This window comes from Limanda limanda, chromosome 18 (genome assembly GCF_963576545.1).
Source record: "Limanda limanda chromosome 18, fLimLim1.1, whole genome shotgun sequence".
NCBI lineage: Eukaryota > Metazoa > Chordata > Actinopteri > Pleuronectiformes > Pleuronectidae > Limanda > Limanda limanda.
In genome coordinates, this window is record NC_083653.1 from 10177840 (window position 1) to 10204847 (window position 27008).

At 46.8% G+C, this 27008-nt stretch overlaps 2 protein-coding genes across 7 annotated transcripts in view; one reads left to right on the forward strand and one right to left on the reverse strand.

Moving 5' to 3' along the window:
• Positions 1 to 222: 222 nt before the first annotated feature.
• On the forward strand, positions 223 to 4396 carry hebp2 (heme binding protein 2). Its single transcript, XM_061091026.1, has 5 exons — positions 223 to 285; positions 486 to 570; positions 1489 to 1624; positions 2492 to 2672; positions 2759 to 4396. The coding sequence occupies exons 1-5, from the start codon at positions 230 to 232 to the stop codon at positions 2943 to 2945; spliced, it is 645 nt and encodes a 214-aa protein (XP_060947009.1). The 5' UTR covers positions 223 to 229; the 3' UTR covers positions 2946 to 4396.
• Positions 4397 to 7337: 2941 nt separating this feature from the next.
• nhsl1b (NHS-like 1b) overlaps positions 7338 to 27008 on the reverse strand; it is a 95178-nt gene continuing 75507 nt past the window's right edge. For 2 of the 6 annotated variants that reach the window (XM_061091119.1, XM_061091123.1), the window contains exons 2-8: positions 26755 to 26907; positions 23172 to 23299; positions 20383 to 20578; positions 18173 to 18304; positions 13089 to 16406; positions 11906 to 12038; positions 7338 to 8978 (exon numbers count right to left, since the gene is read on the reverse strand). In XM_061091119.1, the coding sequence (XP_060947102.1) occupies positions 8303 to 8978; positions 11906 to 12038; positions 13089 to 16406; positions 18173 to 18304; positions 20383 to 20578; positions 23172 to 23299; positions 26755 to 26907 (4736 nt within the window). In that variant the 3' untranslated portion in view covers positions 7338 to 8302. Of the gene's footprint in view, positions 8979 to 11905; positions 12039 to 13088; positions 16410 to 18172; positions 18305 to 20382; positions 20579 to 23171; positions 23300 to 26754; positions 26908 to 27008 lie in introns of all 6 variants that reach the window. The other 4 variants (XM_061091118.1, XM_061091122.1, XM_061091121.1 and 1 more) reach the window with 3 other exon arrangements.

The following is a 27008-nucleotide window of genomic DNA, read 5'->3' on the forward strand; positions in this document are numbered from 1 at the left end:
AATAACTTAAAAATATAAAATAAACATAAGCCCACATTAAACGCTGTTTGCTACGTGCGTGTAGATGAGCTCAAACTCACCAAAACCAAAGTTTAAACGTGGCCACAACTTGATTAAATTGTTTATCCTTATTATGTCATCATAACCATCCGTCACGCGAGCTCTTACTTTGAAATCCAGACTCGCTCAGCCAATCGGATGTCAGCTCTCGGTAACCGGAAGCAGTGTTATGAAAACATTAAACACACGCCTCCCTCAGTTCGGATCGGACGCGTCTGTTCACAGGTATTTATTGTTTCTGTGTTTATTCTGATATTCTAACACCTGCCGTTTGTGTAAATAAATGTGTTGAGTTGTTTCATGTTCTTACATGAGCTGTTGAAGTGTGAGCTCTGAAAAGAGTTATTTCCCAAGATGAGCTGTTGAATAACTGGTGTCAGGTGACTCGATGCTGCAGGTGATCATGCCCCTGTGACCTTTTACAGGTTAAAGATGCTGAAAGCTGTGGGACAAGCTCTGTTCTCCACTGGACTACAAAACCCAGAGTTCACTGCGGTGGAGGGCAACAAGGTAAATGTCAAAATGAGCTGAAAACAAACAAGCTGCTTCAAACCTTTGGCCCCTGGTTGTTTATCAGACTGTCACAAGAGAAAAACACACAAGTTCAGATCAAATGATGAGGTCAAATGTTTCCTGATTCCACTTTGTCAAAGTTGATTATTTTTACTATGTAACAAAAGTCCCAAAGTATCAGTTTAATAGTTTTTCATTGTACAGAGAGGAGGTTCAATCATTGATTGACTGAAGTGTTTTGTGGTTTTCTGCTCGTAAAGAAGAGTTTAACACCACAACCTTCACTCAGGAGCAAAAGTCACTCTGTAAACTTCAAAGAAATAAAAATGTGACATTTGTTATGCTGATAAAATGTTTATCTTAATATAAACTCTGGACATAACGCCCAGCCCTGGAAAAACAGTCTTCACTGTTAGCAGCAGGTTTGTAAATCATCACACTGGTAAACATGTGATGAGTAGAAAAAAAAAAACGGGACCTGAAACCTGGAGGAGAATGTCATCAGATCTCGTCTCTAATTTGAAGATCCATCATGAAATATGACTTTACAGAATCAACAGGATCACACACGTCTTTGAGTTATTTTTATTCTACTTAAAAAAACGAATCTATTGTTAGAGAGCGTGTTAACAGTGAGAATCTAATGATAACTGTTGTTTTTCATGTGAAAGTAACTGAGGAAACTGTCAAGTCACCACTTGAGGTGACAGCGATCGATTGTGTGACCTTTTCCAAAAACTGCTGACTCACTGTGTCTGGTCTCATCGATCACATCCCAACTGCGACAGTGTTAAAAATAAATTAATTAATAAATAAATAAATCTGCAGCGTCAGTGCAGCTGAAATAATGTTGTGTGTGTACGTGTGTGTGTGTGTCTGTGTGTTTGTCTGTGTGTGTGTGTGTCTGTGTTGCAGGCAGAGGACTATGAGATCCGCACCTACCACGCCACCAAGTGGGTGAGCACGTCTCAGAGCGGGATGCACCTGGACGCAGCCATGAAAGACGGCTTCCGCAGACTCTTCAGCTACATCCAGGGCAACAACCACAAGAGTGAGTCCAAACTGTTTCATGTCTGAAATGTCGCCTAAAGAATGAGAATAAGAGAAGTTGAGGAGTTTGTGATTGAGCCTGGCTGATGTGGATCTTTGGCGGCCGATGATGCCAATATTAAGGAGTAAAAACTATTGATACCTCGTAAAATTTAGTTTTCAAACCCTTATAACGCAGGCTTGATATTTTCCAGATTAACCGTAAACTACATTAAAAATAACTATAAATAAAAAGAAAACACAAATACGACAAAATACACAGAATTGAATTAAGAAAATGAACTTACATATTTTAATAAATAATTAAAGGTGTGAATTTCGAATGAGCCCGACTGATTTATTGTTTGTGACGTGTGTTAGTTTGTGTCGTTTTTTAAGTCAATCTTTACCTGACTGAGTCAAACAGCAGCTGATTAAACACAACGATGAGTCGAGTGAATAAAGTTCACGTGTTGCAGAAAGAAATCCTGTAGAATCCGGTTCCAGGACAGAGAGCAGATGAATAAATGCAGGAGAAAGTTCTCTTTAGTTCCTGCTCAGCACTTTGTTACAGCGCCACCGCCTTTTGTTTCTTACTCAGCACTTTACACCAGCGTTATTTACGAGCACATGTATTGTTTGTGTAGTTGACTAGTGAGTCTGCAAAGCACCGAGTCAGATCTATAACCACAGTGTTGAATCCGCCACATCTGTGCTTACATGGCCAACAGCTGCTCAGGTCTCATTATGTGAGGGGACGTTTTTATCGGCCTCCACAGTTTGTTCGGGAAATTGTTAAAATCTGTGAAGCCTACAAGAGCTGATTACACATCAAATCCAGAGTATCATCTTCATGTTTAAGTGAGTGTCCACGCGTTTGTGACTTCAGAGGTCAAAGTGGAGATGACGGCCCCTGTGACGGGCCGTGTGGACCCTGGAGCCGGCCCGGCCTGCGAGTCCCAGTTCACCGTGTCCTTCTACATCCCGGTGGAGCATCAGGAGAACCCACCGGAGCCGAGCGACCCGCTGGTGTTTGTGGAGCACAGGGAGGAGTTCACCGCTTACGTCAGGTAGCGTCTAAAAAACAAAATCCTCAAGAGTTTCAAAGCCAAATCTTCCATCTGATTATTGATCGATACTCGTCTGTCTCTTCCAGGACGTACGGAGGCTTCTCCAATGAGAACCTGAAGCGAGAGGAGCTCCTGAAGCTGCTGGAGAGCCTGCAGAGGGACGGCGTCCCGTACGTGGAGAAGCCGTATTACACGGTCGGGTACGACAGCCCCTTCAAACTGACCAACCGCAGGAACGAGGTCTGGGTGCTGAAGAAAGTCGAGCAGCAATAGAGAGATTCAAAGGTCACGCAGCATCGAACCCACGGTGGCAGATTTTCATATGATAATTTCACCACACTTACAAATTTAACACAGTTCCTATTAATGAAGTATGATGGATTAAGATTTAAAGGTCATTTAAAAAGTACTTTCTTTACATAAGTTGTATCAGTTTACATTTACTTAACTAAAAAGTTACTGAATAGACTCGCTGTCTGAAAGCAGCTGCAGTGAACTCCACCTTTAAACAGCTGGAGGAGCAAGTGGCTGCAGTGGAGTTTATATCTCCAGCAGAGGGAGCCAAATAGTCAGAAGACAGTTCTCTCCTCTGGTGTAATTGTTTTTTTAAAGGTACAAAAAAGACTCAGAAATCTCACTGATCTGGTAATGAAGCAGTTGTAATGTAACAGAGTAATCACTCACAATATGAACATGAAAACACATTATTGATTCATGTAAGTGTTTCTTCTGTCTGCTCTGGCCACAGAGAACATTTCCTAATGCCAACACAAGAGATGATAAAGTACAAGTGTGAATGAGGCTTTTTCTCTGAGTTTAACAAATCAAGTCGGCATTTTACCAAAACAAAAAAAAATTTCAAAGTCAAGAACTTCCTCTCTGTCAAAACAGTTCAGCAGAGCAAGAAAAAACAGAAGAACTCTGCACAAAAAGAGACTGATTTTGCCTAAAAAGCCACTTGACTCAGAGTGAAGCTTCAGCTGACGTCTTGAATCATTGGGGAGTGAACTGGAGTCTGTCAGCCTGACGACATGATGGTGAATTGATCTGATCCCACACATCACTCACGTCTCATATTATTTGACACTAAGTGGACTGTATGAATACAGCACTTAGCAAATACCACTTGTATTTGCTTCTATATTTCTAACACACACAGTCGGCACAGCTGTCAGAGCCAATATGGGATTCAGGATCTTGCCCATAGACTGGAGGGGATCGAACCACCGACCCTCTGGTTAGGAGACGACTGACAACAAATATCGTCCTGGTGTATTCAGCATTCACGCCAGCATCATCAAATTATGTGAATGAAAAATGAATTGTCTGTTCACGTGTGCTGAAAAAAAAGATACCAAACATTTGCATGGCAGACATTTTTTTTATTAATGTCGATAAACACAAAATCAAGTTCTTGTGTGTAAAGCTCTTATTTACCATAATGTTGTGCCTTGTGTGTAAAACATACTGACAAAGAGTGACAGTAACATGTTGAAACTCTGCCTTAAACACCACTTTACCTATTTTTATACATTCCATTATATGAATATTTACATTTTCAGCTCCTGACCGATTCTGAATCGTTTTTTAATCTTGAATAAGGGACATGATGGATGTTAATAGGGAAAAATAACATGAGAACATATGTTTGGATCAAGGGAAAAAGCACTTTTGAATAATGTAAACTTTAATATAATCAATAATAAATATAACGCTTCATAAAACGATTGATTCCTGACTTTTTATCTCCTTCATCTCTTTTGTCTACGTCGTCCCGTCTTGGTGATGTGTTCGGGTTTCAGAGGGCGAGTTGTTGATCTGCAGTGGACACGGATGTGACCGTCCTCCACGCTCCGCTGGTCGTGACCTTTTCCTCAGTCGTACGAAATCCTCGCCGCAGTTCACTTCACCCTCCGTCCTCTCTCACCTTCTCCTCGCCGCCAGGGCCACGTCTGCTGAGTCACTCGATTTATTTGCGGCAGAATTGTTCCCAATATCATGTTCAGGCTCTCAGCAGCAGTGATATCTTGTTTTAATCCTACACACACGCTCTCCACCTGCGTCTGTTGTTCATTGGTCAGATTGATATCAGCGGCTCTGCTCTGAGGTGAAGCTGCTGCAGAGAGGAAACCTTCACTTTATTTACCTCCTTCAGCCTGGAGGAGACATTCAAGGGGACAGGCTGTAGAAATACTGCTGTGACAACACACATTAATAGTAACTGTGTAAACTTACTGCGGTGGAACTACTGTTGGTCTCAGAGACCTGCAGATGATTGATTGGATTGAGCTCAATAAATGGACAAATGTGACAAGAGTCAAAAATAGATGTGAATACGTTTTAAAGGCAAAATTCTGACATTTAAGATCAAAGAGTCAACAAATTCAAAATTTGAAGAAATTCCCAGGAGACAGAACTTTGCCACCACAACCTTGATGTACGGAACAGATAACCACTTAATCTGGTGGAAGGATGAGGTACAGGTCAGGAAAGAAGCCATTCAATTTTGTTCCCGAGCCGAATCACAGGCTTTCCTAAACATTGTGAGACTGTTTTATTTCATTGAAGAGAATAATTCATGGATATTGATTTAAAAAATCAGGCCCATTTAGGGAACTACAATGGAGCTTGGTTGGATTTAAGGGGAGTGTTTGGCCTTGTTGGAGGTATGTGCTCTACTTAATGCCATTTTAGTTTAAAATGGTTAACCTGAGATAGGAAATCAGAGTGGAAACATAAACTCTGCTGTATTTCTGCAGCTTGTTGGTGACATCACTCATATTAAAGCTTCAGCCGTGTGGCCCTTGTGGTTGTGTGGTATTTGCACTCTGACGTTTCCATTGATTTCTCAGAGAATAATTCATGGCTCTTGATGAAACAAATCAGGCGTCTTTAGGGGGCTGTTATTTATGAGTGTGTGAGATACGGTGCTCTCTGAGTGCTCCTCTAGTCAGAAATGTTTTTCTCCTTTAAAACATGAACAGCAAATAGACACGTTTCTGTTAAATGTGCGATAAACAAGTGTCGAATGTAAATACTGTGATTTATAGATGAACAATCGCAGCGGTGCCTGTCGACCAGAGTCCTTCTACAAACACACTATCCGGCTTTGTCACGTCTGTCATCCGTCGGTGTCTCGTTAGGACACTGTACATGTGGTCTGGATTCTAAGAGGAGAAGCTGGAAGCACCGAAGTGTCGATACTGTGATCATGGCTGGGAGGAGTCGGTATTGATCTCTGTCCGGCGGCCAGATGGACACCGCGGTCGTGCCGCTGACTCTGCTCAATCCGAGGCGGAGCGACTTCATTGAAAATACTAAAAAAGGCTGTCGCTGTGTCTTTGCTTTGGTTCAAACGGCGGCAAGGGGGGGCTGCTGGGAATGTCTATAGGACACAGGGCACTGTTCGACTGAGCCACAGCGGAGAGGTCTATTATGGGCCCGGCCTGTGATTCAGTGTGTGTGCTAATGGGATGTCCAGAAGGAGACATAACGGATGACCCTGCGGGGGAGGAGGGGGGGGGGGGGGGTAAACGATGGCCTCTGGAGTTTCCCCGGATGACGGACGAGTGCGGGTGCCATGGCGATAAGCGATGAGGCGGTGATTTTGGGTGTTGGGCCCGGCAGATGCCCCTGAATCATCCGGAGGGAGAGAAATGACACAGACACACACCAGCTCTTTAAATATCTTTTTTTTCTCTTTATTATTATTATTATTATTGTTTCACAGACATACACAAGAGCGTCAGCCGCCTTTTTCCAGCTGCACTAGGTCACAGCCTCCTCTTCCTCGATCCACAAGCTCCGTGCGATTGAGACGTGTCCTGACATGAGACAGCCCCCCCCCCCCCATGTGCTCCATCATGGGAGCAGGCAGGAGCACACACACACACACACACTTTGGTCACAGGTGATTAAACCACAGGGTGCAGTGGCTGTTAGGAGGTTATGAAGTCTCACGCCTGTCACCTCGGTTTACGTCTCCACAGAGAACACATTGACTCAGCTGTGGGGGGGGGGGGGGGGTTTGCATGACACCAGATGAACACTCCAGCATAAATATGGACATGATTGGAGTTTTTTCTAAAAAGCACCCTTTAAAAGAACAAAGCGGCCTGGGGGGGGGGGGGGATCAGCGGAGTAAACCTCCCCCAGCCGTGCCTTTCATCACGCTGCTTGTCGACCAGTTTACCGAGCTGCAACCCTGCTATGTGAAAATAAATAATCTACAAATAGGAAACCACTCCCTTCCAGCTAACACAGGGCTCTAAAAATGTACAAATTGTTTGAAAATAAGTGAAAATGTTACGTAGAATTCCTCTTTCTCTCTTTGTATGCACATACACGAACATGTTGAACCGCAAAGGGGGATAGACTGAGTAGAAAGGTCAACGGCATTTTTAGAAATCATTTAAGCCCTAAAAGGTTTTCTAGCATGTCTCAGCAAACAGTGGCAGGGCTGTGTGTGTGTCTGTGTGTGTGTGTGTGTGTGTAAGTGTTGTGTGTGATGAGCCAACACAGTCAGATTGTGTTCACGTCCAGATTAACGGCCTCAGCTCTTTGGTGACCAACTCGATCACCGAGAGACCAGCCCCAGCTTTTCATCTCATGTCCTTTCTGGCTTTTTTTACATTTATAGATTGATTGTTTACTCGAACACAAGTCTTGACATCACTTGTTTTTATTAAAACAATCTTTTAAAAACATACTTTTTAAGTCACAAACAAAGAGAAGACCTATGCACAGTGCAAAATCTACAAACTAAAAGTAAATCGATAGAGGTTTTATAGAGTAAATCTGCTGTTTTTGGTTGAGCCTCTGTCCTCCACTTCCTCCCTCTCACTAGGGGGCAGCAGTGATCCCTCTGTACTTTCTCTGGACCTTTCATTTTAAAATATCACCCCAGCTCTGCAAACGAAACCACTGAACCGTGAGAGCACGAAGTAAAAAAACCTGCTGCTAACTGAAGTTTAACCGTGGAGCCGTCCGTTGTACCACACGCTCTCGAGCTCCGACGCCAACATTGGCCGGCAGGTGGCGCTCTCTCTCCGACACTTTCCACAGCCAATGGGAGAGGAGCAGGAAAATCTACGAGGCGAGCTCCTAGCACACCTTTTACATTCCACTCTTTCCAACTGCCTAGCTATGTAGCACCACAGCAGCAAAGTTACGCAAACGACTGGTGACTTTTCGGTTCCCTCCGATCACCCCGGTTTGCCACCTGAACCTCGACCCTTAGAGAAACTAACGGCTTGATGGTTTATTGGACAGGGTGGAGTAAAAATTTAAAACAAAAGCAGAACAGATAGAAAACAAACTAAGAACACCAGGCGTAAAAGAAACACTATTCTTTTAAAAAAAACGAAGGGTGAGTAACCAAACGAAGGAGAGAATCGTGGGAGAATCGGAAAAAAGCCGCAGCACGACCACTTCTCCACTTCAGACTAAGTTCAGCTCGGTCCAAGATGGGGGCGACCTCTGACCTCTGAGCCCACATGTCCGCTCCCTCAGAGGCTGCATCGAGGAGGTGGGGCTCAGGAGGGTGTGTCTAGAGGGCCTCCTACAGGCTCACGCCCCCTTACTGGTTACAACGGGTTCGGCTCCCTGGCTCGACGGGCGGTCCTTGCTCTTTAGCTGCTGCTCTCGTCAAACAAAGTGCCGTTGGAGCCCCTGAGCACAGGGAGAGTCCGGACCACCGGGGCGGACCGAGGTTCTGCCGTGTCTCCGTACTCGCTCTCCGCCAACTCCCCATCACGCTCGCAGATAACTGTCATTGGGCTGCTGAGGATCCGGCAGCGGGCGTTGTACTTGCTGCTGGCGGCGGAGGGGGGTGTGCGAGAGCGCCCGTACTTGTACCCGCTCATCTGGAAGGACGACGACTGCGGCGGGGACAGAGCCAGGGCCTCGTAGCGGCTCCACTCGTCCGTCGCCCGGTTACCGCGTCCGGGGGAGGAGCAGGGGCTGTGTGGTGTCGTCGGGGGGGAGGGGGAAGCGACAGGGGAGTCAAACACAGAGTCCGACCTCGGCCGCTGGGATCGAGGGTCGGTGGAGCGGAGCATCTCGGCTGCAGACATCCTGAAGCTGGTCTCAGTCCGGCTGCCCTTCTTGAGGAGAAGGGCCTTGAAGGTGTCGCTGCTGGTGGACGACTTCCGGAGGTTGCGTTGGATGGAGCTCGTCTGCCGGGACAAAGAGGACACGCTCCCCGGGGACGTGGCTGTAGGGGTGGTGGGAGGGGACTGCGGTCGGGTCCCAGCTTGAGAGTTGTCGTCCTCAGACTCCTTGCGACCCAGGACCTTGCGCTTCGACCTAGGAAAAAGTGTGGACAGGTTAATGACGTGCTTGTAGAAATGCTCCAGAGTGAATGAGTGGCATAAGAGGTCCATTCTGTTTTTTAGGAGTAAAATAACTGAAAGGGCAGCTGAATGTTTAGTCAGAAAATCAATTAGAAGAAAATAATGCAAGAGTTGGGGGCCGTTTTGTCAGGAAACGGGCAAATCGAAGTCAATTATTCAAATTGAAACGAGTCTGCAGCATATTTGATTTCTTACATGTGAGCAGAAAGGCTGCTCTAGCCCTGTGACTGCGTCTGTCATAGCTTTAAAAAAAAAAAAAACTGCACTTAAAATACCCGTCCCACACGCCTCAAATCTTTGTCCCAAATTTGCCATATGTCAGCTCTGCCCCCAGCGATCACACATAACAGCACAAATCCCCCCAAAAGTAAAACAATAGGAAGGAATCTCAGAAGAGAAAAGGACAGCGACCAGAAGAAATTACACATTTCTCTTAAAAAGCAATCCAATGGGCTTTTAAACAAGAGAAGCTGCAAACCCGGCAACGAAAAAAAAGCTCAGAGGCGGCACAATGAAATTAATCAAAAAACACAAACTGGGAGAAGTGCCCAAAGCAGCTTTAATCACGCAACGACAATTCAGCCTCCTCCCAGCATGGGGTATCAGAGTATTTGACTGCACCACTCAGCCTACTCTGTCTGTATAAGTCCTGCACCACAGCAGAGCAATAAAGCTGCAACTGGCAGAATATGGGGGGGGGGGGGGGGGGATTAGGGGTAGCAGGGAAACATCTTTTTTAATCTGTGGTACAGGGGGTTGCCCTGTGGGATTACTGCAGATAATCCAATGGTAGCATGGCAGAAACAAGGCTTGCTAATTAAAGGGAAGGGGCTACTTGCCACTTCGCACCTCTCTAGACAGGATGCACCCACCCACTGCACGTCCTATTGTATGATACAGGAGAGATATGACGCAGAATGGAAAAAACGGAGTGAAGGGCGCCCCGAGACGAAATCCTTAATCCTCAGATTAGATGCATTGGAATAAGTTCTTCCATAGAGGACAAATAACCTGTAGAAGGTCAAACGAGAGCGAGGGCTGAAGGACACAAATGGTTTGTGTGAGACTTTAAGTCTGCCTTCTTCAAAATGTGTTTCCCTGCCCTAAATTCAACCTCCATCTCGCGTCCTATCCCCTGTGAGCCTTCTCGCCACACTAGCCCACCAGTGTTACGTAAGACCCACACTCACACGAGCGTCTCACACACCTGAATTCAGTCGACCGAGACCAAGTCACACCGGCAGACACGCACACAAAATGCACAGGGACAAACAGACGGCAGGAGATACTAATCTCTGGTCCCGAGGTAAACTATATGCTGCAGTATGAGACGATCGAACTCTCGGGCTGTGCATTTCATTTGCTCTCCATCTCCCTTCGGACGAGTAGTATTTTCTGCTGCAGCCGTGTGAACGCATTTCATTCAAGGTTTTCATCATTTTCTGTTTTCCCAGAGAGAGGAAATTACGTGGAAGTGAAATGGTGGTAAATTAAAGGGAAGGGGAGGGAGGGGGGGGGAGGAACCATGTCAGAGAGGGGAAGGATTAGAGGAAAAGGGATCAATTAGATAGCATCTGTATGGAAGGTCGTCGGGATATAAAACCCTGCATATCAAGGTTTTTGAATTACAAAATCTATGCATCCATTATCTACATCACTTATCCATTTGAGGGTCATGTGGTAGCTGGAGCCAATCACTGTTATTGAGCGAGAGGTGAGGAAGACCATGGTCTGGTCAGTAGTCTCAAATTAACCAAATCCCAATCTGCACTGTGGGAGGACACCGGAGGCAAACTTCACGAAGAAAGATTCCTAATCAAACTGGGATTCACACCAAGAACCATTTCACTTTCCACAGCAATAGGTCAAAATTATTGTTATCATGTTCTTCACATGCGAGGTGCAAATTACACGTGTGCACTTGCACAATCCCACCATCCAATAACACAATAAATCACGGCTGCACACATGACACGGGCGCCATAAATACACACTGCAATCTGGTGCCTGCAGAAATGAAAATCCTAAGAAATGAAATCCTGTGATGCTCAAGCAAAGTCCCGGCTGCTGCTGCTGCTGCCGCCGCCGCACGTGACCGTGAAACACAAACTGGCGGGCTGCATGAGAAATTTATGCGCGTGCTCCCTTTGAAGCAAAGGGGCACGTATGCAATGTATGTCAAGATACCGCAGAGCAGAAAAACAGAGAGAAAGAGGGGAAAAAAAGACACAAGACGGTCTCTCCGGTGGCCTCTAACCTACATTAGGACCAGAGGGTGTTGAGCAGTTAAATAATGGATGAAGCAACAGCGGTGTCTCCTGCCGAGAATGAGCAGCGACGATGTGACTTCACGAACGCAGATGTGTCGATAAACGTTTGACTACTGGCTCGCGCGTTGTGACCTAAATTGTGGCTTCAGAGAAAGACTCGCTTCTCCCGGGCTGAGAAACCCCAGAGGGAAGCGATCTGACAGATGTGTACGCTCGCAGATGGGACAGTGCTGGGTAAAGTTATGACTGAGAGGTGGAGGGCAATAAGAGGAGGAGCAGGAGGGGAATTGAGATGGAAGAAGAGAAATCATGGGTTGAGGGGGTGACAGGGGGGGGTGTAGTGGTGGAGGAGTTCAGGGTGATACATGGTGGTTTATGGGAAGGGGGGAGATGAGAAGAAGAAGAAGGGGCGGGTAGAGAGAAACACAAACAAATAAAGAAACTGGAATGCAAAGAGCACTGGAGGGAAAACGAACTGGGCTCCATGGAATAAATAATGGAGCAGGAGTAGAAGCGGGTGAGGAGCAGTGGAGGAGAAGTGGGAGTAGATGATGAAGTGACGGGAGGCGTAAAAAAAAAAGAAAAGAAAGAGAGAAGTGCATCTCGGTACCTGTGAATGGCGGCAAAGAGGTCCTCGGTGGTTCTGGGCCGGTTGGGAGAGGGGGTCACCATGTTCTCCTTGGACGGCCCGTTGGTCGACCGGGCCGGAGACGATTCAGTCGTGCTGGATTCGAACACCTCACCTGACACAGAGAAACACACAAGTTACACACAGACACACACAGACACACACACACACACACTTCAGGTCGCACATGCTCATGAATCCAGTGTCCTGTCGCATTAACCTGGCAGGGTAAGAGATCTGAAGTGCTACCGAGGAGGTGCAGGACTGTCCCCTTACATTCTCCTCCTGTCTCTAGATTTCCTCTTTCCTTTCTTCTCCCCTAGTTCAGCCTCTTTTTCTCTCCTCCTCCTCCCTCCCTCCCTCCAACCTCCGCGCTCACGTCTGCGCTCCGACTGCCTGAGCCGCTGCAGGCACTCGCTCTATCCACTCTCCCCCCCATCCTCCCCTCCATCCCCTTACCAGATCCGTTCCCCTCCCCTCTGATATGACAGAGCCCCTCCCCCCCCCTTGCTCCCACCAACAACGACTGCATCTCCCCTGGGACACTTTCCCACCCCTCCTCCCCCCCCCCCGTCCCTCGCTCGCTTACCTCAGAGAGAGAGGGGAGTGGGACGGGCCGAGGAGAAGAGGTTTAACAGAGAAGAGGAGGGAAACGGCAGAGAGGCTAAAATTGATATTTTTGAAATGAGGATGGAGAGCGGACATGAGTCGAGGAGACAGTGGAGGCTGAGGTGTGTGTGTGTGTGTGAGTGTGTGTGTGTAAAACACAATGCGGGAAAAAATGAAGGGACAGTAGCCAGAAGAGATGTCTGCATATAAAATATGAAAAGGATGAGGGGAAGAGAGTGAGTAAGAGCGGATAAATTCAAGCTGCGGCTCTGCTGTCCCAGTGATAAGACGTCTCTCCTGAGCTATTTTCACAGTTGTCAAACCTTTTAAAAGCGTGTGGTTTCAAGTTCGGCTTCTTTTGCTTTTGGGCTCAAAATGAATTTCACGGCTGCTCAAGGAGCTGGCCTCAGGCGGCGGCATCACTACTAGCAAAGTAGGAAGATGGTCTAGTTGTTTAGTAAACAATGGTTTTGACTGATGCCACTTAAAACTCATCACAGAATCTCTACATTTCCAGGTTTAAATGTGGCGGAAAAGCACAATAACTTCAACACACCTGAGTCGTCCTCCCTGGAGCTGATGGATCCAGACGTGCTGCTTGTTCCGTCCCCCTCCTCGTACTCTTCTTCGTGGGCTACTCCGTTGGTGCACGGCCCATTGTGGAGACTCGTCTCCTGGCTTGCAGGAGTAGGGACAGGGTACTCGTCCTGGATTTCTGTGGATGCTTCACTGCTCTCTGCTAATGATTCAGAGCTTTCTGAAATCCCCCCCTCCTCCTGTTGCTCCCTCTCTTTCTCTTCCTCCTTTGTCTGTCTTTGCAGAGCGTCTACTTGGTCCTCGGCTTGGGACAGGCTGCTTGTGTCCTCCCACTGAGACGGAGCCCGTTCATTGACGAGCTGGGAGCTAAACTGTGGGAGAAGAGAGAGTTTGGGTTTCTTGGAGATGGCTGGGGGCTTCTGCTTGACAGGCGTGCTCTGGGAGATCTCTGGGGGGCTTGGCAATGATTCCTGCGCCTCATCTGTTACTCTTCCGTTTGAGAGGAAGTGACTCTGATCCTCAGCTTTTCCATTTAGGACAGCACTATCTGGTGCGTCTTCAGTGAAATTGCAGTTTAAGGTCAACTCGTCCAAGAGCTTTGACACAGGTGACGGTGAGGAATTACGCGACTCCTCCTCTGGTGAGCTGTTAATCACGGGTATCACAGTGGGATAGTCCTGGGAGTGAGATTTCTCCGGGGGCTGTGGACTGCCAGGGAGGTCCACCCCAGCTTCCTGAGCTGTGGTGTGGTCTGATTTGCCATTAATTTCCTTCCCTTGCCGCTTGATTGAGCGTAGCTGAACGCTCTGTAGTGCAAACGGGGTAATCAGGGGCTTAGCCTCCTTTGTGGGGCTGCTGGAACTAGCTGGTTTGGGAGCATTCTTCGCTGCCTTCAGAAGAGACAGGGAGGAAGAAGGTGGAGAAAAAGTAGGCAGTGGAGGAGGTGGAGGGGGTCCACAGGAGGGCAGAGGAGGAGGAGGCGGGGGCGGACTGAAGCTTCCATTGAAGGACAAACTCGGGTGAATTAATGTTTCAGGGGATGGAGGAGGAGGGAATTCTGGGGAGACAGAGCAAGCGGGAAGTGGGGTTAGAGAAGTTCCCTGTGGAGTGGTGGGCAAGGGGGGAGCTGGCGGAGGTGGGGTGGATCCTGCGCTCGAACTTGGCGGTAGGGGGGCTGGGAAAGGGGGAGGTGGGCTGAGTGGGGTGTTGGGATCTGAGGAGGAGAGAGGGAGCGGTGGAGGCGGTGCTGGAGGACCCGAGCTCTTCAGCGAGTCGGAGGTGTTGGAGGAGAGGGAGGTGGACGAGGAGGACATGGACACAGAGGAGAGGAGTGAGGACTTCCTCTCGGGCACTCTGGGTTTGGGCCGGGTGGAGGGGGACATGGACCTGACGAACGACGGCACCGGGGTCCCGGCCGTGGGGGTGTTGGACTGGCTGGAGTAGCCGCTGGATGGCGAGGTCAGTCTGTGCACCCTGTCCGGAGAGGAGGTCGACGTTTTGGGCTTCACCGCCACTCCCCCCTCATGCCCCGGAGCCCCTGGCGCCTGGCTGTTTCTGTGAATCTCACCTCCGTTTTGTAGCTCGCCCATGTGAGGCCCAGCTGTCATGTTATCTGTGGCTGGAGGGGTCTGTGCCCTCTGGTCTCCATGGTTACGAGGGTAGTCCATGTAGTAACCCCAGGAATCGGCGTAGTCGGAACGCAAGCTGCTGGTTTCGCTGTGAGCAGGCGTCACGTGGCACAGTGAGTACACGTTAGACACACCGCCGCAGTTGGCGTTAGCTAAAAGCGACGCTGCCGAGCTTCCGGCGCTCACGCTGCTCTGACTGCGTGGCCGTAGCACCCAGGGGTCATCGTAGTCACTGCTAGGACTGTGAGAGGGAGAAGACGGTGAGGCGCCCTTTCCTTTTCCTCCCCTCAGCCCCATCTGTAGGCTCTGCTGCAAACTGGCAATTAGAGTCTCATTAAGCATGGCACCATTTGCTTCGTTAGCACCACTTATGGCACTCACCCCTCCCAGGGGCTTCTTCGCACCAGGCTTGCGTCTCAGAGAGTCGGTACGGGCCGGCGGCAGCGGCGGCTTCTTGGTCTTGCGAAGGGAGATGCTGCGGGACAGAGAGCGATCACTGTACAAGCTTGCAGTGTCCTCCTGATTGGCCATCTCTCGGCACTCGTACATGCTGTGTCTGGTGGCCCGGCCAGCTGCTGCGCCATGCCCACTGCCATGGCTGCGGGAGCGCAGGCCAGAGTCCATGTGCATAGAGGTGAAGTATCCATCGTTGTCCTGGGAATAGACCGAGCTGGAATCAGTAGTGGTCCTGGAGGAGTGTTCCAGGCTGTTGTACAGCTGGTTGATGGGAGTGGAGCAGCTGGAGGTGAGAGTGCGGTGAGGGACCACCACGTTTTCTGGCGTGTCGTATATCCACTGCTCCTCCGGCAGACAGGATGGAGGCGACGGAGCCAAGGTGCTATGGCTGTGTATGCTGCTGTCCGAGTGCCCTGACTCGCTAGCGGGTCCGGCAACAACCGGACCGCCCCCCTGTGGTGTATGAGTGGGGGTGGACGTGGCCAGTGCTGGGCAGGTGGAGCTGTGGCTGAAGGCTGCTGGACTGGAGATCATAGGGTCAGTGCTCGAAAGCGAAGCCAGACTGAGCGGTCGGTTTGGGGGATAAACTGAGGCTTGGGAGTGGGGGTGCAGACCGGAGGTGTTGAGCGTGATGACCTCAGTGGAGCATGACATGGTGGCATTAGGGATGACTGAGGTGGAATAGGCGGCATGTGGGGAAACCACACACGCCGGACCCCCACCCCACTCGCTGGACTGTGTCCGCCTCACTTCCTGAGACTTGGGCCTGGGCAGAGTTCCTGTCCTTGGGGCGTTTCTCATGTGCACCACTGAATTATCAACCTGAAGCTTTCCAATCTGCCTCTGAGTCATTGTCTGCCCGTCTGACTTGATGGGGGTGCTGCTGTAGATGGGATCAGCACTGAGGGACACCCTGGCGCCCGGTCGGGGCAGACTATGGAAACGGGAAGGGTTTCCGTTAAACTGATGTGGCAGCATCAAGACCCCCGAGCTGTCACTGCTGCAGATGGATATACTTCCTGTCGAGGAGGAAGTAGAAATGCCCGCCATCTGAGCAGCAATTCCTTGTCCTCTCTGCGCCCGGATTCTTCTCATGGACGGAGGTACGACCTTTGTTTCTTCTGTTTGGCAGCTTGAGTCTCTAGTGATTGAGCGTGAGAGCGTTGAGTTGACGCTCCGAACGCGGCCCAAAGTGGAGTACTGTCCCGGGATGAACATGGAATGAGGCCGGAGCTCACCACCACGTCCTTTTGCTGCTGTCAAGGAAAAGATAGAAAACAAGATTAATGTGTGACTAATAGAAACTATCTCCGGTTTTCTTTTCTTGCTCCTCTACCCTTCTCTTTTTTTCTCTCTAACCTCTTTAGCCACAATGCCTGCTGCTCTCTGACCTGCCTGTTGGATAAACTGTGGTCACGGGGATGCTAATTAATTAGATTTGCCGCAATCCTGTCTTGCGTGTTAATAAGTTCTGGTCTGCTTCATTAAGGAGTAAAGGATATGAGGGGAGACAGGGAGAAGGGAAAGACTCCCTGTTTCCCTTCCCCTGCTATTCTTGCTCTGGCTAAGTCCGATAGAAAAATGTGTCTCCTGGGGTCTAGAACAGGCATCTGGTTAAGTATGAGGCAGCCAATAAACCCCACACACATACATTGACACACAAATATACACACACAGGTGCATGCATGCATACACAGCGTAGACCTACAGGACGGGACATGCAGACTGTGCAGATGCAAAGAAATACAGAAATGCACATATAGATCAGACACACACTCTGGACATACCGGCTATTAAACAAACAATTTGAAGAATGAGCTGTAGAACGTAAAAAGATGTCTAGTGTGTATCCCATCTGTGGCGGCTCTCCTGTTGATGCTCATGTTCCAGGAAAAAAACATTCGCACTCCTGCGTCCTTTCTTCGCTCTTCCTCTCCCGCTCTCTCTCTCTAAACCACACATACACTCTGCTGTTCCTCCTGTGCTAAAAGCTGGAGTGACAGCTTGGCTGCTGTTGCTGCTGCGATAGATTAAGCTGCAGGTCTACTTCGCAGGCAGCACTAGAGCAAAGGGAGGAGGGAGGGAGGGATGGATGGATGAAGCACTGGGGCAATTACCCCGGCCCAGTAATCATGACATTCAGGCGCTGTCGTCAGCTGGGCACTAACCAGACTTTAGAGCTCTTTCCCCTATCGGTTGATCTTATCGCAGAGGAGAGAAATTACATTCTCCTTAAATACCGCTGTCATCCTACCGCTCTGAGACTTGTAAATAAACATCGGCCATGCGTAGCCGGCAGCGCAGCACAGTGTCAGCTTAGTGAGCTTATAGTCTCTTAACACCAGGCTCAGCTGAGTAACTACGGGTGGGGGACCCCAGAACCAACATGTTTGTTATTTACCCCTCATTTGCTCTGTGGGTTCAGGGTTCAGAAAATGACAGGGGCAGAAGAAGAGGGTTGAGGGGTCTTTTGGGTGTCAGTACATGATCAGTACATGTGAGTAAAATGCACATGCTGAGATTATCAATATGGTGTCCGGATTAAGTCACAGGCGGAGACGCATAATTCACATAAATGAGAGCAGACAAAGTTTGACCCAAAGGGATTATGACACAATACGTAGTGAAGTATGGTAAACGCTGCACTTAGAGTGTCCTATATGACCTGATTTTCCAACAAGTCTAAAACCAACTACAAGTACTGAAAAGGATTTCATAAATCTTTCCTGGCTTCGGAACTAGTTAAACAGGGTGGAGGAGAAAACCCTAAGGACCCTTGTGAATAAGCGAAAGAGAGAAATACTGAACAGCTGCCGGGCCTCCATCCAACACTGAGGCCTTGAATGTGCAATTCTATCTGTACAATACTGCAGGGATGAGCTCATTGTCCAGTCACAATCCAGTTATGGAGATGAAAAGAAAAGGAAAGTAATGGAAGAAGGAGGGATGCTTGTTCAGAGGGTTTGCTACGGGTCTGTGGACAGTAGAGGGCGACACATGGCCCCACAGAGATCCATACCTAGCTCCCAGTTGATGTCGTCAGGCAGCCCTGATATAGTCTTTCTGCGTTTGACCTTCTTGGGCCGGCGGGACACGGTGTCAGTGTTAATGAGGGAGCGCCGGATGGTCGCCTGTCGGTCAAACACTGCCCCTGGTGGCCGGGAGGGCGAGAGCAAGGCAGGCGGACACACAGGCAAACAGCAGTCGGTTAGTCAGGAGGAACAAAGTCAACAACATGCAGTGGGTTTGGGTTTTTTGTTTGGTATTTCTTTTGAGTGGAACATGCAAAGTCAACAGGGCTGGAATCCCAAAGGGACAGTTCAAGGAAATGACTAGAAACATTTAATCACTTCTTTCGTTCTGTAGTATCTCGATATGCAGATTGCTACTTTAAACTATAAACTGTACAGGTTTCATAAGGAATATTTCCTGTATAAGAAAACGATTGTTCTACGGGAAACTTTAGAAATGTAGATATGCAAATTTCTAAACTTAATAAATACGGCTATAGATACTATAAGAGATAGGTGAGAAAATGTTTGTTATCTGGTTGAACTGAGCCTTTTTTATCCACCAGCCAAAGTGCCCAAAAACAGCCTTAGTTCTAAGAGGAGAAAATGGCTGTAGAGCGCTTCTTTACAAAGGCTTGTAAAGAAAACGTTTTATGGCTGACGGTTTAAATTCCAACCCTGAAGACAAGTAACTGAGGTGGAAACATACACAGATGGAATACATGCCATTATCCCACATGCACAGGACAGAATGATGAAGAACACACACACAGACACAGAGTCTTTAACTGCTCTCAATATCCTTCTCTGACTGTCCAGTCTTCTGAAGGAAAAACAATACCACACACGAACCACTCTCCTTTCGTCTCTCTGACTCACTGGGGACTGCTCGGAGGCGTTAGGGAAATAGAAACTGATACGAGGGCAGATAGTGTCCATCACGTTCTATCACGTGTTTCCCCTCAAAGTGACAGAAAGGTCCCTGATCTTCTCTTTCTTTTAACACTCTCCTTCACAGTAATCGAAAGTGACTGCAGATGAAGTAAACAGTGATTTACAGGGAGAGGGACTGCATTAAGGACTCATTAGTGACTGAAGGACAATGGAATCACAGTTATATTGGTCTTGACACCTTTGAATCTTTGCACTATTTTACAGCCGTGGCAGATGTGAATCTATATCCAATAAGACAATGTCTCTTATGTATTCCATTAAACAATGGAGCTGAATGAGATGCTATATTTTTTACAGTTTATACATTTGTGTGTCAGACATGCTAACAAGGGAATTGTGTGACATGTTTTTTGCTATGTGTGAGTGTGCATCTGTCAAACGCCCTGTGATATGACATAAAGTCGGTGAAAAGCCTTGACCCTAGGATAAGCTGTCACACACACACGCACGCACACACGCACGCACACACACACGCACACACACACACACACACACACACACACACACACACACATAGAAGATGGTGAAGGTCAGTCTTGCAGAAGCACGATGGAGGGGGGATAAATACACAGAGAGAGGAGGCAGACACCCATGACTGACACATACAGTTGTTTCCCTCTGTGGATGACTGGGTACGGTAATTGATTAGTCTATATCCACTCATTCACAGAGGGTAGATTGAAGGAACAGTCTGACAAGTTGGCTTTTTTTGCTGCCTTACTGAGCGTTAGAAGGAAAATCAACTAAATGAAAATACAATGTTAAAAAAAGCTGATTCCAATTAGTTTTTTGTTGGAAATGTCTCCTCCTGCCAATCTTTTTTAAAAAAGGCTGAAGTTTTTCTTGATATTAAAAAGGTGAGGTTGTCCAAAACCTAGGTCAAAGTTGCACAAATAAAACTTTGAAACCTCCTTGTGAGGTTTGTCTTTGTTTTGCGGCTTTATCTCCTGCCCCTGAACCAATCTGGGGTTGGGTCTGCTGAACACTATCCCCACCTTTTTTGGGGGGGATCTCTACAGATCATCAAAATATGTCAGAAAATTCCCTTCAGACAAACAAAAACAAAATGTGTGACTGATGGTGGGATGGTTAATGTTAGAGACTAGACACCGTGGACGGATGAGGCCAGATCAAACTCTATGTAGTTTGATATTTCTCTTCAATATGGAACTAGAGAACCAGGATGTATGTTTTCCACTAATGGTTGCTACTAACTTGTGGTTTGGACATGGACAACATAGTTGAATGAGTTTAGTCGACATACCTGTGACGTTGATAGGAACTATGTCTGTGGGCACGGCCTGGGCTGCCAGCCTCATCTTCTCCTCCGGCGTGGGGAGGGGTGGGGCCTTGTTCCATATCACCTGTCCGTCTACCTCAAACTCTTCACCTCCTCCCTGTGGGGTCTGAGGCCTCATGGAGAGCTGGGATTTATCATCCTCCGCCGATGAAGCTATGGACTGGAAGAAAGAGATGGAGAAGGGATTTAATGGAATGGAATCGAGTGCAGGCGAGAGAGAGAGAAGAAAAGTGACAAGTGATTTAGACGACATGGAAGGAGGAGAGGGAAATTCAGATGGGAAGAAAGACACGAAAGGAAAAGAGTGACAGTGGTGGAAGAGATGAAACATGATCAGGTGGAAACGGAAAACAAAGATTTACCGTATTCATATATTGTATTAGAGCAAAATGTCAAGAGAATATAAGAAAAGGTGAAGTGGAATAAAATATTATAAAACTTAATTGTCCAAAACTGTCGCTGACAGATTGTTCAGGATATATTGACACTTCGCAAACAGACTCTAATATACCACACTGCCGCGACCTTTAGAAACTTACGGTGCGGTAAACATGTTTCACGATCAATCAAACCCAAATGGAAACACACACACGTTATTTACACATACACACACACTCACACACAAACATAGATCAGAGTGAACCAAAGACGCAGCTGGAGATAAAAGCAAGCGAGCAACCGCGAGAGACTCACTCATGCGTTAAACTGTGTCCACACACACACACACACAAATTTACTGCGAAGAAGAAACCGAAAACAATGGTTTCCTGCAGTGTCGAGGCCTAAAATTGAGCAGTTAAGTTCAGTCAGAAAAACCTCCGTTTCAGATAGAGAAAAAAATATATGTAAAGTTTCAATTTCGTGAAGTTGTCAACCTCCATTTGAGCCAAAAAACATCCTGGAATCCGTTTAAATCCTCACCTTTTCTGCATCATCCTAAACTGACCTTGAGCTTTTCCTCCATTGAAAAAAGAAACCCTGACTGGTGGGGAAATCTTTGTCTGAGTTTGTCGTTTCAAACGACAAACGATCTTTCCTGCAGCTTTCCTAACATCAGCATTCAGCCCCTGCTTCCATTTCTGTTTATCCCGACAATCCAAACCATCAGACTGGCTAGAAAGGATGACTTCTAAGTGCTTACATACTGACCACGCATGGAGAGATTGGTAAATGAGTGGGAGGCAACATGGGGGGGCGGGATGTTGGGTAAAAACCCTCAATCATACAGAATTCGATGGCGAGCACAGCTTATTATTTTGTATCATTTTGGCTCAACCGTGAGACTTGTATGTTCTTTTGAAGCCGCTGTCAGGCAACGTTAGGCTCAGTGGCCTCAGGACAACAGGAAGTGATGGGGGGGAGGCGGACAAACAAGAGGAAGAGAGGAAGGGGGAAGGAAGGCAGAGAGGATGAGGATTGGCTGGTGCCTATATGAGGGGAAGGGGTGAGAGTACAAACGCAGATAACGAGAGATGGGAATCGACAGCTCAGAAAGACAACAGCGTGTTATGGAGGTCACGGGTCAAGGCTGGCGTTAAACGTGAGGGGGGGGGGGGGGGCGGCCTCCACAGGCTCCGGGGGACAAAGGAGACCCTGATAATCACATTGGAAGACCCTTCCCCAAAGCTATTTCAGGACTGCAAATATCAGGACTGAATGTGAACGATTATTTTTCTTATTTCTTTTCCCTAACTTCAAATACATCGACACGTCCACTTGCTCGCTGGGAACTTTAAGGATATTTTCCTGCTGTATTCTCACGTGGGCTCACATGGACATTTTCAGAACCTTTTTACCAGGAGGCTCGTAGAGAATTTTTCGCACTGCGGCAAGGATGAACGCTTCACTTCCTGCCTCTGTCATGCACCGCTGCACCACGCTCACTAATCGCGCATTACGGTCCACCCAATCAAGTTAGACCCCATAGTGAAAACTTTATCTAAATCGGATTCAGTTTTAAGACGAGGCTTACCTCCAGTGGCCTGGTTGTGGCATTAGATGGTGCTATCCCCATCACTATACTAGAGTCTAGTAACTAGACTGATAGATCTGTTCAGGTCAAAAACACTCTTTTCTCTCTTCAGATCGTATAAATCTTTCATCTTTGCATCTAAGACATCAAAGGATTCTAACATCACCGACACAGTGACATCAAAGCAAACTGACAACAAATATTTTCTTAATTAATCTTTTGAAGTGTTCTATACAGCTCACTTCCTGTATTATATTGTATTGTAGCCATGTATTGTAATATTGATATGGATCTGATCAGGGCGGGACTGTGAATGTGTGAATGAGGTTTGAGGCTGAAAGAACAATGCACAGAGGAGTTATAATAAATCCCTCTTTTTTGGCGAGTCATCAAAATGTCACCCCATGCTACGGTCACATCGTGTAATGAAATCATATATACCGAGGTAGTTTATATCTCCATCTTGTTGAGATGACATTCACAGAAGTTGAAGTTGATCTAATGAAAGCCCTAATTACATGTCTCAACCATATAAAGTTAAAACTTCTATAAGACTATAAAACTTCACAAATTACAGAGTAAGAGAGGAGACATCAAAAAAGCTCTAAACAGTAGCAGTGAAAACATTATGGTTCAGAAAAAAGTTCCCCTTCCAACCACTAGAGAGCAGACAGCTACTGTCTAATTCACAAGAAGTTGCCATGCTGCAACAATGCATGTTACACAACTGACTATAGCACCTGCACGGCTGTGTGTATTGATTTGTGTTAAAGTTTGATACCTTCTTGTCATTTTCATCTTCCTCGTCATCCTGCAGGCTGCTGATGGACTGAAGCGGGTCAGAGAAGATGGGACCCTGAGAGTAGTACTGCGAGCTGCGGAAACCATCTTTCCTCAACTTGTCACATTCTGGAGACAGAACGAGAAACATGTTACAGATACAAAACAACGATTTGAGCCGCTATGATCTTTGGATCATCTAGGATACATATGAAAGACAGGAAACCATAATAATTAATAATCTCTACAGCCCCTTATCATAAAAAAACACAGCTTTTTTAGATTGAACATGAATATGAAGTACATTGCACACACAGGCTAACTTGTGGATAGATATTCAGAATAAATTGGCCATTAATGCTGGAGCACAGATGATGTGTGAAATATTTATAATACTTCGCTGTGTACTTATTAACTCTAGAGTATAGTATAGTATTGTGTGTGTGTGTGTGTGTGTGTGTGTGTGTGTGTGTGTGTGTGTGTGTGTGTGTGTGTGATATGAGTACAGTCGCGGTTGGACGCTGCCAAGTTCTGCTCACACCTCTTCTCATCACCACCTGCTGTGTTGTGGCTGTGATGTTCATGTGTGAGTGAGTGTGTAAGTAACCAGAGGAGGGGCTATCAGTTTCAGCCTGTCACACACAGATGGCAGAACTGTCTCCCTCTCCTCTATCCCCCCACCCCCTTCTCTCAAGGGCCATTTTGCACATTGTCTATTTCTCGTTACCCTCAAAGAATATGTCTCATAATGCATCCTCTATGCAGTGTTGTAATTAGCAAGCATAATCAAGTAGTGTTACATTGAAAATATAAAATTAGAAAAATCCTCTGATGCCTGCATCTTGTAGGATGAAGAGATCAAACCAACTGCAAGGGGGAAACTTGTATGTATCTGTGTCTTTCTTGTCTACACTTATATCACATGCACAGTCTTTAATGTAATATAAAAACCCTCCTCCTTTCATCTTGCATTTTGGGTTTGTATTCAGTCTGTGATGCACAATCAAACCCCTTTTAGGGAACTAGACTTGCGCACCATCACAACCTCACGACACAAAATGCTGCTTTTGATCCCATCTATCTCCATAGCTAATTACAGCCCGTCTCTAAGGAGGGAAACATGTACAACACTGTCAGTTAAAGAGTTCTTATGGGGCTGGCGAACATACAGTAGCAACCGTGACCACGAGCTGACGTGGCAGCCGTGTGGAAGAGAGATTTAGGAAGAAAGCACGCTGATAATGAGGATGATGGCGGGAAGCAGGAGATGTTGAGATGGTGGGTGCTGCATGATTGGGGAGGGGTTGTTAAAATGAATAAGCGCTGAGGAGCCGAGAGCTGCTTGTTGCCAGGCAGAACTGGAGGGAGGGGTAAGTGAATGAAGGACGAGTACAAAATTGATATAAGTAAATGAACAGGGTGCGTATATTCAAATCTTACAAGGGCAAACACATCATATCTGCTCATTCTAACTGGCCGTAGGCAGTGTCGGGCACCTCATGAGATGCTCACTGAAATGGCGTGGTGTGATGTCAAAGGTTGGAGGTAGCCTACGACTCAAAATATAATTTGATCCTGATTATCGGTCTATTGCTTAACAGGGACCCTGTGACCTTGCATTTCTCATTATTGATTTTCAAACCTTAACTTAATTATCAATGCAACTAATGGGGATTAGAGATAACTGGTTAATTGCTTCAGTTTCTCTCTCTGACCTAACAAGAGGAGCTTGGATACGGTGGCAAAGTTTTTCATTCTGAACCTTATTCTCACAAACCTATATCAAATGATGCCCCTATTTAGCTTTAGAATTACAGCACTAATTAACCTGATGTGAATTCCTTGTGATATCTTTGGGTAGAATCATACCACTGTATTATGTAAGCCCTCCTGTTGTATTATTTCGACCTGGTGGCACATTCTCTGTGACTCCGCCTGCAAAAGCACAAGTTTGAACCCGTGTGAGTGTGCGAAAGGCACAGAGAGAGGATGCACGTTGTTGCCATCTGATTGGTTATCGATTATTCTGCTTTGCAGAGCAGAAAGCAGACTCGTGTACCTTGCTGTGGTCGCCCTGGTGTCATTGGATTTGGTGACCTGTTGCACTGACATGAGAACAGAGGCTGCCTGTGGTTCACTCTCCTGATATAACTTCAAAATGATCGATACTGTTTATCGAGAGAGTAACGGGTGGGGCTGGTTTCTGAATTATAAAATAGCTTATAAAATATGTGTCATAGCTATGACACATGTGAATTATAGATGCTTAGAGATAACGTTCAATATAATCTGTCATTCCTAAGAAGTAAGAACATTTATTTCCCTGTGGATGAGTCATAATTGGGTGTGTCACCTCCACTCTCAACTTCCTGGGAGTGGAACAAACAGACAGGACAGGTGCTCCCATTGGACACCTGTTGGCTTTCAGTCAGGACCCCTGGGGCTGGGTGGTGATGACAGGAGGCTGGGGTGGTGACAGGAGGAAGAGGGGGCTGCATGAAGCCTGACTCCCAGGTGGTGTTTACTGTGTTTATTTACTGAGCAACATCAATAATGCAGGAAGTGATGTGAAACAGCACAGGACTCAAAGAAAGAAAGAAAAAAACAACCAGTGTGTTTGTGTGTGTGTGTTTGTGTTTGATTGAGCCGGTGACTAAACCATTAAACAACGCAAGTATCAGGTTACTTCCACCTCCTCCCCTTTTTATCTCTCCCTCCCTTTATCTCAGTCTTTTTTATCTTCTGACACACAAGGCATGTAAACAACCTGCTTTTTACTGTTAATCACCACCCGTGTACACACACACAAACACACACACACACCTACATCCACACATCCAGTTACACACACCCAGGCCTCTCAAATCTTTATGTGACAAATGGGTGGAAAACACAACTTTCCCAGGTGCCAGCATTTCCTCCTCTTCCCACCTGCTGTGGGAACGTTGTGAGAATACTAAATCACTCTATTGTGACTGGACGGCCTGTGTGTGTGTTTGTTTGACAACAAGGCAGCGGCCTGGACTTGTTAAATTGTACTGGACAAACAGGGAGAAGAGGATCTCACACTGTTGTGTTGTTGGCTGAACACACAAATGACAGGTTTAAACATTTTCACATGCTGTAGACAAACACAATATGTCAGGGTCTTCCCTCTAATGCCGTGACTTTGTGATGTTTTCCTCTGCCAAGGAGATTATATTTTCACCCGTGTCTGTTAGTTTGTCGTTTGTTTAGGACTGTGCAAAATTTAGTTAATTGTTTCTACCAAACTTGATGAAAGGCTGAGACCTGGGCCTAAGAAGAAACCCATTCAATTTTGTTGGTTGTTGTGTTTTCTTTAACTGTGTTCCCTTTACTTCTTCTACACAAGAACTACACAATCAATTGTTCAGCCTTGATGGATGTATGCACTATCCTGAATGCAATTCGAGATATCAGCATGAAAGTTTTGGTTGATTAAGATGATGTGGATGTAAATGAGATATCAGGAAGCTTGTGGAGCTCGTCTTTCAAAGAGGACGTCCACGTCAGCATCTTCTATGTGTGTTGCTCATTTGTGGTCCATTATGAATGATCCTTACCTCGCAAGGCAGTCTTGAGGTTAACTTTGGCCTGGCGGTGGAGGTCCTCTACGCATGGCGGCCTGCTGCCTGGTAGGAAGACGTTCTCCTGCTGGTGCCACGGAGCCGTGTAGTGAACCGTCCACTTGCTCTCCTCATCGAGGTTAGACACCGCTGCAGAGAGACAACACAGAAGGTCATGAAAATGAAATTATTTACCATCCTGGATCTCCTGAAGGAAAATTCAGGATAAACTTCATCATAAACTTCCCCCT

Bases quoted from the DNA above. Each gene is read 5' to 3' on its own strand.
- hebp2 (XM_061091026.1), top strand. From the start codon at position 230: ATGAAAACATTAAACACACGCCTCCCTCAGTTCGGATCGGACGCGTCT. The intron at 571-1,488 runs GTAAATGTCAAA...TCTGTGTTGCAG, and splicing joins CTGCGGTGGAGGGCAACAAG to GCAGAGGACTATGAGATCCG. The intron at 1,625-2,491 runs GTGAGTCCAAAC...TTGTGACTTCAG, and splicing joins CCAGGGCAACAACCACAAGA to AGGTCAAAGTGGAGATGACG.